The sequence below is a fragment of the Gracilinanus agilis genome, chromosome 1, assembly GCF_016433145.1.
Source record: "Gracilinanus agilis isolate LMUSP501 chromosome 1, AgileGrace, whole genome shotgun sequence".
In the NCBI taxonomy this organism is placed as follows: domain Eukaryota; kingdom Metazoa; phylum Chordata; class Mammalia; order Didelphimorphia; family Didelphidae; genus Gracilinanus; species Gracilinanus agilis.
This window is the reverse complement of record NC_058130.1, coordinates 198,531,699-198,549,939: the sequence shown is the minus strand read 5'-3', so window position 1 is coordinate 198,549,939 and position 18,241 is coordinate 198,531,699. Positions and strand designations below refer to the sequence as shown.

At 36.2% G+C, this 18,241-nt stretch overlaps 1 protein-coding gene across 1 annotated transcript in view; it reads left to right on the top strand.

Annotated features, from left to right (window-relative positions):
• Nucleotides 1-18,241, top strand: part of TRPM6 (transient receptor potential cation channel subfamily M member 6) — a 173,585-nt gene that overhangs the window by 54,627 nt on the left and 100,717 nt on the right. Inside the window, exons 9-13 of the mRNA XM_044678581.1 lie at nucleotides 942-1,116; nucleotides 2,003-2,126; nucleotides 8,392-8,464; nucleotides 8,596-8,696; nucleotides 15,730-15,864. Coding sequence (XP_044534516.1) covers nucleotides 942-1,116; nucleotides 2,003-2,126; nucleotides 8,392-8,464; nucleotides 8,596-8,696; nucleotides 15,730-15,864 — 608 coding nt within the window. The remainder of the gene's footprint in view (nucleotides 1-941; nucleotides 1,117-2,002; nucleotides 2,127-8,391; nucleotides 8,465-8,595; nucleotides 8,697-15,729; nucleotides 15,865-18,241) is intronic.

Genomic DNA, 18,241 nt, shown 5'->3' with positions numbered 1-18,241 from the left:
ATCCACTGATCTACCCAGCTGCCCCGAATCTCATTTGTTTTAAAGAAGAATGATAAGGGCATGAAGGATTTGAAAAAGAAATTGTTTTGCTATTTTTGATATAAGTACTGAACATCTGTATTCAATTTATATAATTAAAAAATAGAATTGAATAATCATAAAAATCCTTTAACTTATAAGAACTTTTAGATACAATTGTTGCAGGTATGTGGAAAAAATATTACTTTTTTGACTTCTTGGTTTGAAAAAAACTGCTGTTCTTTCATTGAAGTTGTGCATGACTTAATAGATTAATTCTAGATTTATTTGAGGAACAGAGAATTTAAGTGGTTTGCCCATGTTCACACAGCTAGTGAACATCATTGGAATTTGAACTCAAAAAATTTGTCTGACTCTCAGCCCACTGTACCATTCTGCCTCCACAAACTTTTATTCAAGACCCCCCAAATATAGAGGAAGATATTTTTCAAGACCTATCATTCACTAGCCATCAGATATCCCATGTCTTGGTTACCAAAAGTGCAGAAATAATGCAATTTTTGTAGATTTTGTGGTATTAGGAAAGAATAAATACATTATCAATGCTACTCTTTAAAAACAGCAAATAAATATGGTCTGCAGTCCTTGAAAACAATGTCGAGACTTTTAAATTCTTGGACCCTACAGAAATGTGTACAATATATAAAATAGAATTTGAATATATTTTTCAATTTCCTTTTATTTCTTTTTATTTTTGTTTAGTTTTTTAGAAGATACATTTCACTCTGAGGGCTTTGACATATATTGGTTTAACTTGAAAGTCTTGCTTGATTTTGAAATATCTTGCACAACATGGTGAAGATGTGGAGAAGAGATTGACCTGTCTTTTGGGAAACAAATTCTGCCGTTGGGTTGAGAGCTATACCATAGATGACAGTTTGGTTTTCTGTGTTCCAAAACAGGAATGGGCCAACGTGTACCAGTGGTGGGTCTGGTGGTAGAAGGAGGTCCTAATGTGATCCTCATGGTGTGGGAGTTTGTCAGAGACAGTTCCCCAGTTCCTGTGGTGGTCTGTGAGGGCACAGGCAGAGCTGCTGATCTCCTGGCCTTCACTTACAAACACACAGTTGATGAAGGGTGAGTTTGATGTCTGCTCCTCTGCCAGGGTTATTAAGAATACTGAATTGGGCAGGACAGACATTTATATGAAATTTGGGATAAAATAGAATGTAAGATGGCAGATTTATTTGGAGCTGAAAGAGAACGTGGAAGTCACTTAGTTTTATTTGGAGCTGAAAGAGAACTTAGAAGTCACCTAGTTTAAGCCTCTTGTTTTTTAGATGAGGAAACTTAGGTTCAGAGGAGTGACTTACTCAAGGTCATACGGGTATTAAGTGTCAGAGCATCTCCTCAATTAAGGAAGATGGGAGTATCGACACTAAAAGTTTTCATTCTGGGTCTCTTTTGGGTTTAGTTTATGTCAAAATGGTCTTTGGAGTCATAAAATGGAAGGATTTGGGATGTGGGAAGAGAAGAAATTAGTTTTTCCCTTTTTCCTAAACTCAAGTTTTAATTATAGGTCATATTTATCCCACGTAGCTAAGTGGAGCATGCATCCTCTTCCATTTCACGTTTCTCTCTTTAGACAAATAAGCAGCTTTGATTTGCCCACCTATAGACTTAGTGAGGTATTCTGCCAACGTTAGAAGTGCAGGTTTGCTGTTCTTTTAAAAATGGCTCCAGGTAAACAAAGTTAGAACTCCAGAGCTGAAACAAATTTGCCCTCCCCTTAATCTAGCTCATATTGTTACCGTCCTGTGCCCTCGTAGAGGACTTTATAATGGTACTTAATCTCAAGGTCTGGGTAACCTGTGCCACACTTACCTCAACCTGTGGATTCATTTTGTCTCTAGCACACTTAGAGTCTCAGACTAGTTGCTAACTGCGTTTTCTAGTTAAATTTCTTCTATTTCTGATTATTTCCTTCTCTGTATTGGATTATGTCCATTTGTCTTTCTCCCAGGGAACTCCGTCCTTTGGTGAAGGAAGAGATCATTCACATGATTCAAAACACTTTCAATTTTAGCCTTAAACAGTCCAATCACCTTTTTAAAATTCTGATGGAGTGTATGGAGCATAAGGAGGCCGTGAGTATGATTAATGGATCTTTTCTTTCTTTTTTAAGTCTGAAATCCTTGGCTTTTATAAATGTGTCTTTTTCCTCCTCCAAAATTCAGTTTTCAGTTTTCAAATTATAGTTTCTTCTATACTATACAGTTTGACATTCAATTCCATCCCTATGTCCCTTACACTGATGGTTTCAAATCCAACGTAATTCATTTAGGCAAATGTGAATTCAGCCATTCTATTCAATTTGATCTCAATTAAGCATTTGCATGGCACTCTGCTAGGTGCTGAGGATGAAAAAAAATAAAAAAAGGAGAGGAGATAGTACTTATCCTCAAAGAGCTTATTTTCTGTTGTTGGGATTGAATTTATGCCCCTATAAGGAACTAAAAGATAATTTATGTGGCCAACAAGTGCCTTAATATAGCTGAGGAAGATGTGAGGGAATATTTCAGAAGAAAGGAGAAGCACTATCACTGCTGAACCTTGGGAATTAGACTCAGCCCCTCAAGATCTTTCTGGGGTTGGGGTTCTTAATTTTTGTGTGTGTGTCATGGTCCCTTTTGGCAGTCTGCCATATCATTTTCTCACTTGAAAATTTATTTAAATTTTTACTATTATCTTTTGTTTTAATGTTACCTTTATTCACAGATATACCTTTCCCCAAGAGTACTTTTTAAAAATAAATAATTAGAAAACAATTTTATCAAATCCAAACAACATATTAATTAAGAGAATATGAGCAAAGTTCCACATCCTTAGATCCCAAGTGCAAAGAAAAGGGAAGCAAGCACATATTATTAAAAAAACAAACAAACCTTACCCTCCATCTTAAAATCAATATTGTGTATTGGTTCTAAGGCAGAAAAGCAGTAAGGGCTAGGCAATGGGGGTTAAATAACTTTCCCAGGGTCATACTGTGAGGAAGTGTCTGAGGTTAGATTTGAACTTGGGACCTCTCATCTCTACACTTGACTTTCTACTCATTGAGTCACCTACCTGCCTCCTTGTATCATTTTTTAATAAAAAAAAAAAGAGAGAATAAATAAATAAAAGAGAGAAAAATTTAATCGAATCCAACCAATATATTAACCAAATATGAGAGAATATGCAAAATTCCACATCTTTAATCCTCACTAATGCAAAGAAGAGAGATAAGAATGTATTTTTTTTTTCAAACTTAAAAATTTTTTTTTCTTTTTTAAAATTTAGAATATTTTTCCATGGTTACATGATTCCCCCCTCCACTCCCACTCTTTTCTCCCACCCTGAAAGCGATAAGAATGTATTTTAATGCTAATATCTGTTATGAAAGCCTAGAGGAGAGCAACTTAAAGACAGTGCTATATTCTAAAGTATCTTTATCTTAAAGATAGTGCTAGGTACTGTTGCTTCACTTATTGGGCAGTAGTGGAGCAGGTTTCAGATAGTGGCAATATCCCAGTCTAATAGTCAATCAGTAACCACTTATTAAGTACCTAATGTGTGCTAAGTACGGTACTATAGACTGGAATACAAGGAAAGGCTAAAGACCAATTCTGTCATCTAATATTTGGCCTAATGGGGGCCTGAGACAAGTAGAACTTGAAATTTCCCAATTACTCACTTTTCATTTTATCCCAATCATTTTAACGTGGCTCTCATGAAGCATTACAGGATAGCCTAAAAAGCAGGAAAATTTAGGAGGAAAATTTCTAGGACTGTAATGATCTCTCTTCCAGGGTTTTTTAAACCTTGTGTTTGTATAATTTGTGTTTTTCCACCTGCAAAGTATGAAATATGAAATATGCTAAATATGTTTTAGTACATGGATTTGGAAATGAGATTCTAAATAGTTGAGAATACCTGAAGTGTTCATCACATGCTTGGAACTGGTGCAATTATAGTTAAAGTTAATCTAGGTCAATATTCTTTTTATAGATGAAGAAATAGACTTGGAGGATTTGTTATTAGTTGTAAATTAAATTTTACTTTTTTAGTGAAAATCCACCTTTTCTCCCACTCCCCCACTGAGAAAGCAATAAAAGCAAAACCCTTGTTACAAAAATGTATAGTTATGCAAAAGAAATTCTTCTATTAGCCATGTCCAAATAGAATATATCTCAGTTTGCACCGAGTCCATCATTTCTGTGGATGTGGATAGCATGTTTCATTATCGGTCTTCTGAAATTGAGGTTGATTATCATGTTACTAAGGCCTGTTTCAAAGTTGTCTGTCTGCAATATTTGTTATTGCTGCATAAATTGTTCTCCCTATTCTACTCCCTTCAGTCTGCATCCATTCAAGTCTTTCCAACTTTCTCTGAATCTTTTTCTTTTCTTATAGTATAATAGTATTTCATTACATTCCTATTTTATGACTTGTTCAGTCACTTCCTACTTGATGGGCATTCCCCCAGTTTCTAGTTCTTTGCTATTGGAAAAAAACCCTCTTTTGAAAATATTTTGGTGCAAATGGATTTTTTCCTCTTTTATCTTTCTGGTATATGGACCTATTGGTGATATTGCTTTGTCAATACCAATGCCAAAAAAAAAAAAGCTCTACACAATTTAATAGCCTTCAGGACATAGTTCCAAATTACTTTCCAGAATGTCTGGACCAGTTCACGGTTTTACTAACAGTACATTAATATGCCCATTTTTCCCACAGTCCCTCTAGCATTTGTCATTTTCTTTTTTGGTTACCCACGAATTTGATGGATGTGGGGTAGACCATTGATAAGTGACTTTGTTCAGGATAGTTAGTTTGTAACAGGTAGTTAACTGGAGAACTGGGATTGAAATCAGATCTCCTGACCACAAACTCAAGAGTTTTCCCATGCTTATGTAGTCAGTATGCTTTTCTTCTGGAAAAATCTGTAGGATTAGATGTATTCTTTCCTGAGAAACCTTTTAAAAAGTTTTATTTTTTACAAATATTTATTATCTTTACTTTTCACTTCCTTTCCTCAATTAAACTATTAAAAAAAAGAAAAAGAAAACCCTCTTAACAAACATGCAGAGTCCAGTAAAATAAATTCCCGTATTAGTCATATCCAAAAATGTTTGCCTCACTTTGAGAAATCTTATCTGTTTTTTTTGGCTCATATTTATCTTTCCCATTGATTTAATAATGATAATAGCTCAAGTTCATGTAGCAACTAAAGTTTCTAAGGCAACAACTCTATGAAGTGGTTATATTTAAAATTTTTTATTTTTAAAGGATATTTTATTTTTCCAATTTCATGTATATCCATTTTCCACATGTTTTCTGAAGTTATAAGTTCTAAATCATTTCCTTTCTTTCCTCCCTACTCCTAGAGATGGTAAACAATTTGATCTGGGCTATACATTGCATTATAATGCAAAATATATTTCAATATTGTTCATTGTTGTAAGAGAATACTCATATAAAATCAAAATCCCTAAATAAAAACATAAACAAACTAAAGTGAAAAATTGCATTCTTTAATCTTCAGTCAGACTCCAATAGTTCTTTCTCTGGAGGTGAATAGCATTCTTTGTCATAAGTCCTTTAGAATTGTTCAGGATCATTGTATTACTAAGAATAGTGGTCTTTCACAGTTGATCAGACAATATTGTTGTTACTGTGTACAGTGTTCTCCCAGTTCTGCTTGTTTCTTTATGCATCAGTTCATATAGGTTTTTTTCTGAAATCATCCTACTCATCACTTCTTATAGCACAATAGTATTCCATCACCATCACACACCACAATTTGTTTAGCTATTCCCCAATCGATGGACATCTCCTCAATTTCTATTTCTTTGCCACCACAAAAAGAGTTGCTATAAATATTTTTGTACAAGTAGGTCCTTTACTCTTTTTCTTTTTTTAAATCTCTTTGGGATACAGATCTAGTAGTGGTATTACTGGATCAAAGGGGATGCATTGTTTTATAGTCTTTTGGGCATAGTTCCAAATTGCCTTCCAGAATGTTTAGATCAGTTGTGAAGTGGTTATGTAATGAAAAATATTATTCTCTTTTTTGGAGATGATGAAACTGAGTCTCAGAGGGCTTAGATTATTAGATCCAGATCATAAAGTTGTGTTGGAGCTAGGATTGAAAGCTATGTCTCCTGGACTTTAAAGTTTCCAACTATTTCTACTATACTATAAAGGGTAACCAGGTGCTACAGTGGATAGAGCATCAGGCCTGTGATCAGGAAGACTCATCTTCTTGAGTTCAAATCTGACCTCAGACATTTACTAGCAGTGTGATCGTGGGCAAGTCATTTAGTCCCATTTATCACAGTTTCCTCATCTATAAAACGAGCTGGAGAAGAAACCAGTAAAACACTCAATTGTCTTTGCCAAAAAAAACCTGTCCAAATGGATTCATAAAGAGGATACAACCAAACAGTATTTTATTATACCATCCCGTTACTTTTAGGAGATATTAATGGTGTTCAAGGAAACATTATATTTGTCTGATGCCACAAATTTCCCACCTATCTGCTTATTATAGTAAGGCTTCTGTGTTTTCAGAGGATATAGCTGAAAGTTCTACTGTGGATGACTGAAATCATGGATATAAGCAAACACTTGTTGCTCCCATATATAATGTGATTTTCTTGTACATACATATGATAAAGTTTAACTGATATGTTAAACACAAGATATTACAAACATTAGATACAGTAATAATAAAGTTCATTGTACATTATTATAAAGTATTATACAGTAGTCCCCCCCCTTATCCATGAGATATATGTCAGAAGACCCTCAATGGATCCTGAAACTTGGACAGTTCTCACTTTTGACTATTAACACTTATGTTAACTTTATATATGGTATTGTACTCTTTCTTCTCTGCTTCTACCCCTTGGTTTGGTGCTTCTCAGCCTCCATCCCACCCCTAAAAAACCCCAAAAACTTTAAAAAATAACCCTCCAAGTGAAAGCAGAACTGACATGGAGAAACCAAGACCACAGCTGTGGAGGGTGGTCCTCTGGTGCAGAGAGAGACTTTTGCTCCACTCTGTCCATCCAGATGCTGGCTAGTCTAGGTGTTTGTCTTCTATCTGTCTATGATAGATCCTTCCTTCCTCCACATGCCCCTGAATGTCATGCTTGTCCCCTCCCTCATGGGGCAGCAACCCCATTCCTACCTGCCTCCTGCTCCTGGAAAGACTTTAGGTTTCAGAAATCACAGAAAATGAAACCAGAAATAAGGCAGAACTATTGAACCCATCTTAGATGTTTTAAGGGGAATGGATATTTGAAATAACTTTACTTTTAATCATTTGAAAAATAAATATATGAGGGCAGGTTTGGATAAATGAATATAAATAAGGTATCAATAGGATATCTCTAATAGGGTATCAAACTGGGTTCTTAACTGGTGGTGATGGGTCAAATCACCAGATCTGGGAAATTATATTCAAGGAGAGACTGTTAGGTAACACAACATGGTTTATTTAACAAACAGGGACAGGTAGGGAAGGGAATGGGATTAACTAACTTAAACAAAACTTGGATTCCCTTCCTCCAAGGTCCAACAGAGATGTTCTACACTGACCACACTAAAATTTATCCAACTGCCTAACTCAAGCCTAACCAGAGTTCCTATGAAGATATTTAAATAAAGGAAAATTGGAAAGTGAACAGGTCCAGCTGAACAGATTGGGGTCTCATGTTTGTGGTCCTCGAACAGGGTCCTCCAGGAATCCAGTTGGTAACAGCCAGTAAAATCCAATTTGGAGAGGGAGTAAGGATTTTGACACACCGGTCCACCAGCATGTTTCTCACTTAAAACTCAACCTAACTCTAGCCAATAACCCTTGATTGTTGTTGATTTCACTGAGGCAGGGTACACAGAAAAAAAACCAGATAGATCCATCCAAGGGAAAGTCAGGGAGTAACTGACACTTAGCCAGCTAGTCTGTTCCAAAGTTCTGGAACCTTTTTCTGCCTTCTGCCTGTTAGTCACCTTCACTTACTAATTTCTTAATTTCCCTATAACACATGTGCATAGTCTGTTGTCTAATTAACACCACATTTATTTGTCTTAGTTGTATAAATTTAAGGTGGATTTTGAGGTAGCTTCTTCAGAAGTCTCTAATTAAAATTTTCCTGATGATACATTCAGGTTGTTAGTTCTTATCTAAATGGTCATGATTTTCTATTTCTTGCTTAAGATGTTTTCATGATAGAAAAGTTTTAATACTATCTTTGGCTTTGACATTATTAGGGGAATGAGAAACCCTATATTGGTGGCTTGAAGGGGAAATTTGCCTTTTTTTCTTCCTAATGTATGTCATTTTGTTTTTTTTTAAACATATTCCAGATCACCATATTTGAGGCTGAGTCAGAGGAGCAGCAAGACCTCGATTTAGCAATCCTGACTGCTCTGCTAAAAGGTAAGGAGTCTGAGGAAAATTCAAAACTGTTTCCCTGAGATTTTTCAGGGATGAACAACTTCTCACTTTCTCTTTCCATACAGACAAAATAATTGAGTTTTTTGAGTTCAACACATTTTCTTTCTTTCTAGGTACAAATCTGTCAGCCTCAGAACAATTAAACCTAGCAATGGCCTGGAACAGAATGGATATTGCTAAGAAGCAGATTCTAATTTATGGACAACACTGGAAGGTGCAGTGAAAATATTTCATTTATGTGTTTTTGGACTCTGATAGGAGAGACCCTGTATTCCTGTTGCTGAAGTATCTAGATCACATTTTTTCTTCCTTGTTCTTTTCCTCACTGGGTCGTAGGAAAGGAATGTAAAGAACTCTGTCTATAATGACTTTGTAGTCAGGGGACACGGTATAGAGAGAGGATCCTTGGATTCTATTTAGATGAATGATACCTGCTCTTGAAGACTGTGGCTTTAATATTTCCTTTTACAAGGGTCATTGCTTTGTCATGGATACATTCTTGGGGTTGAGACACAGGATGCCCCAGGAAGGTCTCTTTTTAATGCTGCTCCAGGGACAAGTTCCACTGCTGGAGTTTGGGTGTTCTCAGAAGTATGACTTCAGGAAACATTTTGGCTTCCTCTCATCCATGCGTATGAACATTGACTTAGTAAGAAGACTTGACAGACACTTACTAACTATCCTGGCCCTGGCAAGTCATTTAACTAATTCCAGACCTACATTTCCTCCCCCGTAAAATCTAGGACCTCCAGGGTCCCTTCCAGCTTTAAATCTACTATTCTTTTTGTCTGATTATGCCAGATAGAATTCATCAATACCTAAATTATTCTGTAGTGATGTTAGGGTTGCCGTTAGAGCAGGGGTTGGCGACGTATGGCTCTCGAGCCATATTTCGCTCTTTTGAGGGCCAGATATGGCTCTTTCTGCAGGAGTCATAAAGTCAATTTTTTTTCAGGCACTGTTACATGAGCGGCACTGTGAGCACTGTACGGCTCTCACGAAATTACATTTTAAAAAATGTGGTGTTTATGGCTCTCACGGCCAAAAAGATTGCTGACCCCTGAGTTAGAGGATTCTTAGTGTTCATAGTTGAAAGTATCTAATGATAGATTGTATAGCCCTTTATAATTGTGAAAAGTATAAATATTAGTTTTTAGGAGTACTTCTCCAATTTCAGATTGTTTTTTTCCTGACTTTTCTTCTTCAAGACTATCCCGATGATTTTAAATGACTATTTATTTCATGAAAATTATTCTAGAGAGGAAGAAAGTATCAATTTATATATTCTTAGACAACTTTTTTAAAGGTGATTGCATTCCTATCCAGTGATGGCAAACCTATGGCACAGGTATCAAATATGGCTCGCAGAGTCCTCTCTACATGCCCCACACCCACCCCAGTTCATTACTAGAAAGGCAAAGGGACTCTGAGAGGTCACTCCCCTTTCCACTTTTTATACTCACTGAGGACATTCCTCACTTCACCCACCCCTCTGCCCAGCATTCGAAAGGGAACATTTTCTCCCTCCCCTGTGTGGGGTAAGGAAGAAGAAAGGCACACCTGGTATTTGGTGTGGGGACAGGCATGGCACTCAGTCTGGGTGATGGGGATGGACCCTGACACTCCTTCTCTAAAAGGTTCGCCATCTCCTTCAAGCCCTTCTAAATTCTGAGAATGCAAGCAACACTGTTGTTAATTATTCTTTTGATATTTATGACTTATTAGTTTTGGATAGGGTGAAGGTATCATACCAGAGAGCCTGTGTATATTGTATATACATTTAAATAGTGCAGTAGAATTCTTTGTGTAATTAATGTTTAAGAGGTATTTATACTTATAAGATTTTTGTAAAGTGAAAAGGGCTTTGGATTAAGCATCATTAGACTTCAATTCTTGTCTTGTCTCTGCTGCCAATAAGCTCCCAAGATGCAGGTTTGATCATCCTCCCACCTCTTCTCTTTTTTTTTTTCCTATTATAAAAACTCAGTAGCTAGTTCCCTATTACCTTCAGGATCAAATATAAATTTTCTTGTTTGGCTTTTAAAGCTCTCTACAAATCTAGTCTCATTCTACTTTTTCTGTTTGATTACACAGACCAAACACTATAGTTCAGACATAATATTCTCATTGAACATTCCTCTCATATGATACCCATCTTCCAATTTTTTGCCTTTGAATTAATTACTTCTCACATCTGATATGTTCTTTCTCTTTTCTTCTACCTTTAAGAGTCTTCTGCATAAGGACTTTCTCAGATCTCCCTTTCTGTTAGCACCTTTCTCTTGCCTTACCATGAATGTGTTTTACACATACATACACATATATGTATATATACACATGTTTGTATCTCAGGAATTTTTTTTTCTTAAACCCTTACTTCTCTTAGAATCAGCACTAAATATTAATTCCAAGACAGAAGAGCAATAATGGGTAGGCAATTGGGGTAAGTGACTTACCCAAGGCCATACAGCCAGGAAATGTCTGATATCACATTTGAAACCTGGACCTTCTGTTTCTAGGCCTGACTCTACCCATTAAGTTACTTGACTGTTCCTATGCCAGGAATTCTTAATCTTGTGTATCTCTGTGTGTGTGTGTGTGTGTGTGTGTGTGTGTGTGTGTGTGTGTCACAGACTCCTTTGCTGGTTTGGTGAAGTTTATGGACCTCCTTCTCAGAATAGTGAATGTTTTGTTGCTTATTTTTCATAATTAAAGGAAAGACTACATTTTAGGTAGAAATGAGTGAAAATAAGTTATACTTTTTTTCCCATCTAAATTCACAGACCCCCTCTTCTTCACCCCAAAGTTTGCCCAGGTTAAGAACACTTGACATAAGTGCACATTATTTCCTCTATTAATAATAGTATTATTAACTAGCATTTCTATAGTGCTTTATGTTTTGCAAAGCATTTACACATGTTAACTCATTTGAATATAAACTCTCTAAGCGTAAGGCTGGCTTTTGGCTTTATTTTTTTTTTCCCTATGGTCCAGCTTAGTGCCTGACACAAAGCACTTGCTTAATAAATACTTGTTGTTTGTGATATACAACCTGGAGACAAGTTACTTAGTATATATGTATCTCAGTTTCTTTTCTCGATAAAATAAGGGAATTTGACTAGAGATTCTCCAAGGTCCATTCCAACAGTGACATTCTTGGGATTTTAGAGTTTCATTTTCCTACTTTTAAATGATGATAGTTGTGTCTTTTGTGAATTTTTACTAGCCATACCCATTATTGATGAGTTCCCTAGTTCCTTTGTTATGCACACAGGATCTTCTGGCACTCCTTAATGTTTTAAAAAAGTGACTTTTTCCTTCCGAAGAAGGCATCATATTACCATTGGTCCTCACAATCTTCCTTTTTCCTGAGGGAAAGACTAATACTAATGTGGTGTTATTTATATGTATTTTTTTAGTTTAGGGTGTGCTTTATCATATGCAATGCCCTGTGAGGACATTTGTGTCCCTATGCCCAGTTTCTTGGTTAGGAACAAGTCTCTACCCCCGCCCCAAAGTTATTGTTTTCATGGGAAAAATATGTTCTACTTTATGAGTTGGTGTTTAGAAATATATTACATAAAAAGCAGAAGTTTCTTGAATTTACCTTATCTCTCCATTCCAAGTGCCTTTTGTACAAAGACTGAATTATTTTGTTCTTTGTTTTCCCCATAGTGCCCAACAAGCCTGCTTTGCATACAATAGGCTCTTTAAAAAATTAAATTTTATTTTTTCAATAGGCATTTTTTTCTTCTACCCTTTCTCCCCATCAAAAAAAAAAATAACAAAACTCTTATAAGAAATGCATATAATCAAGCCAAACAAATTACCATATTAACCATATCCAAATACATGTTTCATTCTGTATTCCCTCTCTCTTAGTATGTGGGTAGCATTCTTCATCATTGGTCCCCTGAAATTATGATTGATTATTACACTGATGAAAGTTCTTTGAAGGTCTGGGACAACAACCACATAACTACATACGTGAAGGGGTGGTACCCTGTCCAAAGTGATGAGATGGATGAGTTTCATTGGTTCATGGAATTTAATTCCAGAAGGAACCTTAGCGATACAGCTAGGTCCTGATTAGTGTGAATAATGAATCCTATAAAGTTGTTGTGTATTTTTCAATTTGCATTATTTGAAATTATAATTTTGTAAAATAGGGTAGTTTCTTCCAGACCAATGTAAATCTGCTATGTGATTTTGGAGGGTCATTATTCCCACTATTCGAAACCCAACTGTAGTCTACTAGTTCAATTCCTTATTTTTTTTTTTAAACCCTTACCTTCTGTCTTGGAGTCAGTACTGTGTATTGGTTCCAAGGCAGAAGAGTGGTAAGGGCTAGGCAATGGGGGTCAAGTGACTTGCCCAGGGTCACATAGCTAGGAAGTGTCTGAGACCAGATTTGAACCCAGGACCTACTGTCTCTAGACCTGGCTCTCAATCCACTGAGCTACCTACCTGCCCCCTCAATTCCTTATTTTATAGGTAAAGGCACTGAGGCCCAGAGAGGTTGTTACTGTTCTAAAATCATATAGTTAATATGTAGCAGACCCAGCATTCAAGCTCAGGCTCCCAACTCCGGATTCAGAGTGCTCTTCATCATGTTAAGCTGTCTTTATTCATCTAAATTATCTGGGTGTTAATTTCCTCTGTTTTATTCCCATTTCCTGTCATTCTTTCCTATTACCTGTTGACTTCCTTTGTGCTTATTTTTTATTCACTTTCTTTTTTTCCCCATTCACTTTCGTTTAATTGAACTTGTTTTAAAATAATATAGAACAGAGTATATTTTTTTACTTTAGACTATCATATGGCTTCTTGATGATATCTGGGTGCTGCCAGGAACCAAGTTTGGGGCATAATTGCTACCACCATTAACTATTTACTTGCTTTGAGTCACATATAGATTCTATGCTTCTAGCACAGTTGGGAGCAAGGCAGAGTTTTCCCTTCTATTTTTTGCATCCTCAGAACTCAGCAGTGTTTGCCGTAGAATAGACACTTGATAAATGTTAGTTTATTAACTGAGTCCTACCTCAATTACCCCAATCCCAAATTTGTGCTCAAATGATTTCTTATTCTTAGCATCCATATTACATGTCAAAGAATCATATTTAAAATTTTAGTACTATTATTAAAATGCCATTATGAGGCTACTGAAAATACTCTTCAACTCTTTCCAGTTTTCTCAAAATTTGTTGCTAATAACTTTCTTTGTTTCTAGTCAGACTAGAAGATAGGTTTAGTATTCACTTAAGAATGAAAGAAATGTTTTTAGAAAATAAGGGTGGCCTCAAAAAAAGATAAAAGAAAGAGGATAGCAATTTACATGTAAAATATCTTAACAGCACTTTTTGTTGTATCAAATAACTGGAAACAAAGTAGGTACCCATCAGTTAGGGATATACTGGAATATGATTGAACCTTAAGAAATGATGAAAAGGGGGCAGCTGGGTAGCTCAGTGGATTGAGAGTCAGGCCTAGAGATGGGAGGTCCTAGGTTCAAATCTGGCCTCAGACACTTCCCAGCTGTGTGACCGTGGGCAAGTCACTTGACCCCCATTGCCCACCCTTACCATTCTTCCACCTAGGAACCAATACACAGAAGTTAAGGGTTTAAAAAAAAAAAGAAATGATGAAAAGGATAGATTCAGAAAAACTTGGGAGGATTTGCATGAAATGAAGCAGACTGAAAAGAACAGATGAAGAGAACAGGTCAGACAATGATTATAGCATTGTAGAGGAAAAGCACTGGGAACTTCTTTCCCTGACCAACATAATGACCAATCACAACTCAGACATCTGCAGATGAATGTGCTTGGCAGAGAGGTGACAGATTAAAGTGACAGAATGAGGCATGCTTTTCCTGGCACAGTCAATGTTGTGATTTGTTTTGTGTTGGTATAAGGCAAACCATTTTCTTTGAGTTGGGGAGTGGAAGAATAGTCATAATGATAATTTAAAAAGAAAGAAAAGATAGGAAGGAGTGCAAACAGATCATTAAAAAGTAGATAATAGAGAACAGGAGGGAGTTCTGAAGGGTTCATGGGCAAGCAAGGTAGAATTGGAACTACCAGGTTAAAATTTAAATATGTACACTTTTCCCTTTCCCCACTCAGGTATATACAGTGTAGATTCATGATTTCACAAGAAGTCTACTTTTTAAAATTTTCTTTTTTTATGGGGAAATGCTCATGTTTGTTAATAATTGTCAAGTTTGCAAGAATAAAAAAGAAAATAAAAAAATCTGAGGTGTGTTATGACATTTTGGTGAAAGTTTTGTTTTTATATAAATTTTTTTATCTCAGGGAAATTTTGGATGTGTCCCAACTTATTATCTGCATCATAGATCTGGAACTGGAAGGGACCTGAGAAGGCAGTTAATCAGATCCCCTGATTTTATGGATGAGAATACTGAGGCTTGTGGTTAACTGAATTTCCCAATGTTAAAAAGATAGTAAATATCAGAGGCAGGCTTCGAACATAGGTAATTAGTCACTTAATCCTGTTTATCTCCGTTTCCTTATTTCTAAAATGAACTGGAGAAGAAAATGGCAAACACCTTCTGTATTTTGCTCAGAAATCCCAAATGGGGACATGAAGAGTCAGACATGACTGAAAAGAACCAAACAACTCTTGTAAGGTTATAAGTTGTGAAGGAGCTGCTGACTTATATTAGTAGAAAGTTTCCTCATTCAGGGGTTTCTTATACCAAAGAAATCACAGGCCTATCCCTTATCTACATTCCTCTGACTCCAGAGCCAGTGATTTTCCACTATACCATGCAGCCCTCCCTTTGGTGCAAAGATAAATGACAAGTATCATTACCATTTAGATAAAACAATATTTTGAACTTTTAGCCAGGCTGAGAAACTCTAAATTGCATTTTTGAAAAAACCCTTTATTTCCAAGGTAGAAAAATGGTAAGTTAGGGCTAGACACTGGGCATTAAAGGACTTGTCTGGTCACACAGCTGGGAAGTGTCCGAGGCCAAATTTGAACCTAGGGCCACCCATCTCCAAGCCCGGTTCTCAATCCACTTCTAAATTGTATTTTGAACTATATGCAATATTTCCCTATGAAAATTCCAGTGTTTCAAGGTTTCATTCATTTGATTCTTTTTTCTCTTTTAGTTACCTTAGTATCATGGTTAGAGCTGGATGGGACCTCATAGGTTAAGATATAATTGGGGTCATATTTCTCTTCTTGATTCTTCTTGTTTCCTTTGTACCTTGAAGGCTGGCTCTTTGGAACAAGCCATGATGGATGCTTTAGTGATGGATCGGGTAGATTTTGTGAAACTCTTAATAGAATATGGAGTGAACCTGCATCGTTTTCTCACTATCTCCCGACTAGAAGAGCTCTACAATACAGTAAGTATTGCAAGTGATTTCATCAGCCTTAGGATTCAGGTCCCCTATTCTAGGACTAGTACTTCAGAAGAAATATAGGAATTAAATTGGGATGGTTCACTGAAAGATAGACTTTTATATCTAAGGTGAAAATTGAGCAGAAAATTCAGTTTTCTACAGTGGTATTTCTTTACCTATTTTTACTTTGACAAATGAGCTTGAATAAAATATTTGACCAAGAATGATGGTGCAGAGCTGTAATCATCTAAACAGAGGCTGAGAGGTTAAATGAATTACCTGAGGTTACACAGCTAGCAAGTATACAAGTATTCTTGACTCCAAGTCCAGTACTCTGCACACTGTGTTGGATGTTGAGGATGAGGCTGGTGGATTGTTTGAGCTCTGATGTGCTGAACCACACAGTAGGGATAAGCTAGTCTAGTGTCTGCACTCAGTTTAGTATTGATCTGGTGAGACCCTGGGAACTGGAGGGCTATCAGACTACCTGAGGAAGGGGTGAACTAGTCCAGGTTGAAAATAGAGCCCATTCATATTAGAAGGACCAATGGCATCAGGTGATGTAATAATGTGCTTGATCCTTTGAGACATTCTTAAATTCCATTCCTTTTTTAAGTTTCATCATGGTCAGCAGTGAGATTAGCTGAAGAGTGACTATTGTACTTCTAGCCTGGATGAAATAGAGTCCAAGTCTTAAAGAAAGATAAGGAAAGAAAAGAAATGAAAAGAAAATATTTGTAGTATGCTGTTTTTATGTTGGAATGAGTTATTAGTTAGCCTAAAGAAATGTATTATCAATAACATTGGAGCATATTAGTATCTTAAATATATTTTTTGTAATGAATATCTCACTACTGCTTGACCAAATCTTTGACTCCTTATCTACTCCCTGACCCCTAAATAAACCACGTGTATAGACTTTCTTCTGAGACTTTCCTTATGTCTTCCTTTTAACTTAGAATGCTCGTGATGCTTTTTTAAGCTGATCTAAATCCTTCCCTTCTTTCAAAGCACGGTTTTAAGTCTCATAACTTCCACGAATTTTTTTCTGACCTCTCCCAAACGTCAGTGTTCTGAAATCCTCTGAATTCTGAACTTCTGCATATGACCTCTCCCCATTCCTCAACAAGTGCTCTCTTGGATTTTAGGGTTTTGTTTGGTTTTATGATACTGTATCTCCCCATCTCACCCAGACTGGAAGTAGTACAGTGACTCACAACCCACTCCCATTTGCTGACTGGCATGGAATCTTTGTCCTGCTCTATTTCTGATCTGGGCTGGTTCATCTCTACTCAGGCAGCTTGGTGACATCCCCTTTTGGGGGACTTCCAATAATGGTGCTGCATTTAATTTGGATTTTTCAAACTGGATATTCAGAATTGGTAATTTAGAACTCAGCTCAAAAGATCAGTGATCTAATAGTAGCAGAGATTATAGTTATGGGCCACCATATCTAGATTTTTTTCCCCTTAAATTTAGGTAGCTGAATGGCACAGTGTATAGAGTACTGAATTTGGAGTCAGGAATCCTCCTACACTTACTAGCTATGTGGGTATTAACCTCTTGGCCTCTCTTTTGTCATCATTAAAATCGGAATAATAATAACAACAGTCTGACAGGGTTGATGAGAAGTTCAGATAACCTGTAAAGTGCTTTGCCAATCTTAAAGTGCTCTATAAATTCAAGCTATTATGTATGTATATTATTTGCTTGATTAGATTACACACAAATTAGTGGCAATGTGGACTTGATATCATTTTTTTTTTCTCAGAGCCTAGGTTGTAGCAATGTCCTTCACCATAGGCAGTCAGTGAATGTTTATTTATTGATTAATTCATATATTTATATAAGCTATATGAAGAAATTAATATGATAAAGAATAATAACATATTTAAGCAGAATTGTTCCCTGTCTTCTAATATGATTAATTCATGACTTTTAACATATTATTCTTACTTTTAAATGATTTTCCAATGTAATATGTCAGTACTTAAGAAACAGATAATAGAGGCATCAAATTTAAATGAAAGCTGTTGAGAGTGTTTAACATTCTCACATGTGATTTTCCATTATGATAATATACTTATCCTTATTCCATGTTAATTTAAAGCATACTAATTTTTAATTCTGCAGTGACTGAAATTCTCAAGAGAGAGAATTTCTTAATTTTAAAATAATTTATTATTTGACTGGTCAAGACATCCTAATTATGACTGAATCACTCTCTCAACCATCATAAGACAAAAGGAAATGCTTGGTCCATGTATCTATATGCATTTTTTGGGAGCTCATTATTCAGCTCCTCCCTTGAACATCCCACGACATCTCTAATTGGCAATTACTAATTAGGAAGTGGTCCATCAAACCCGCATCCCTTCCC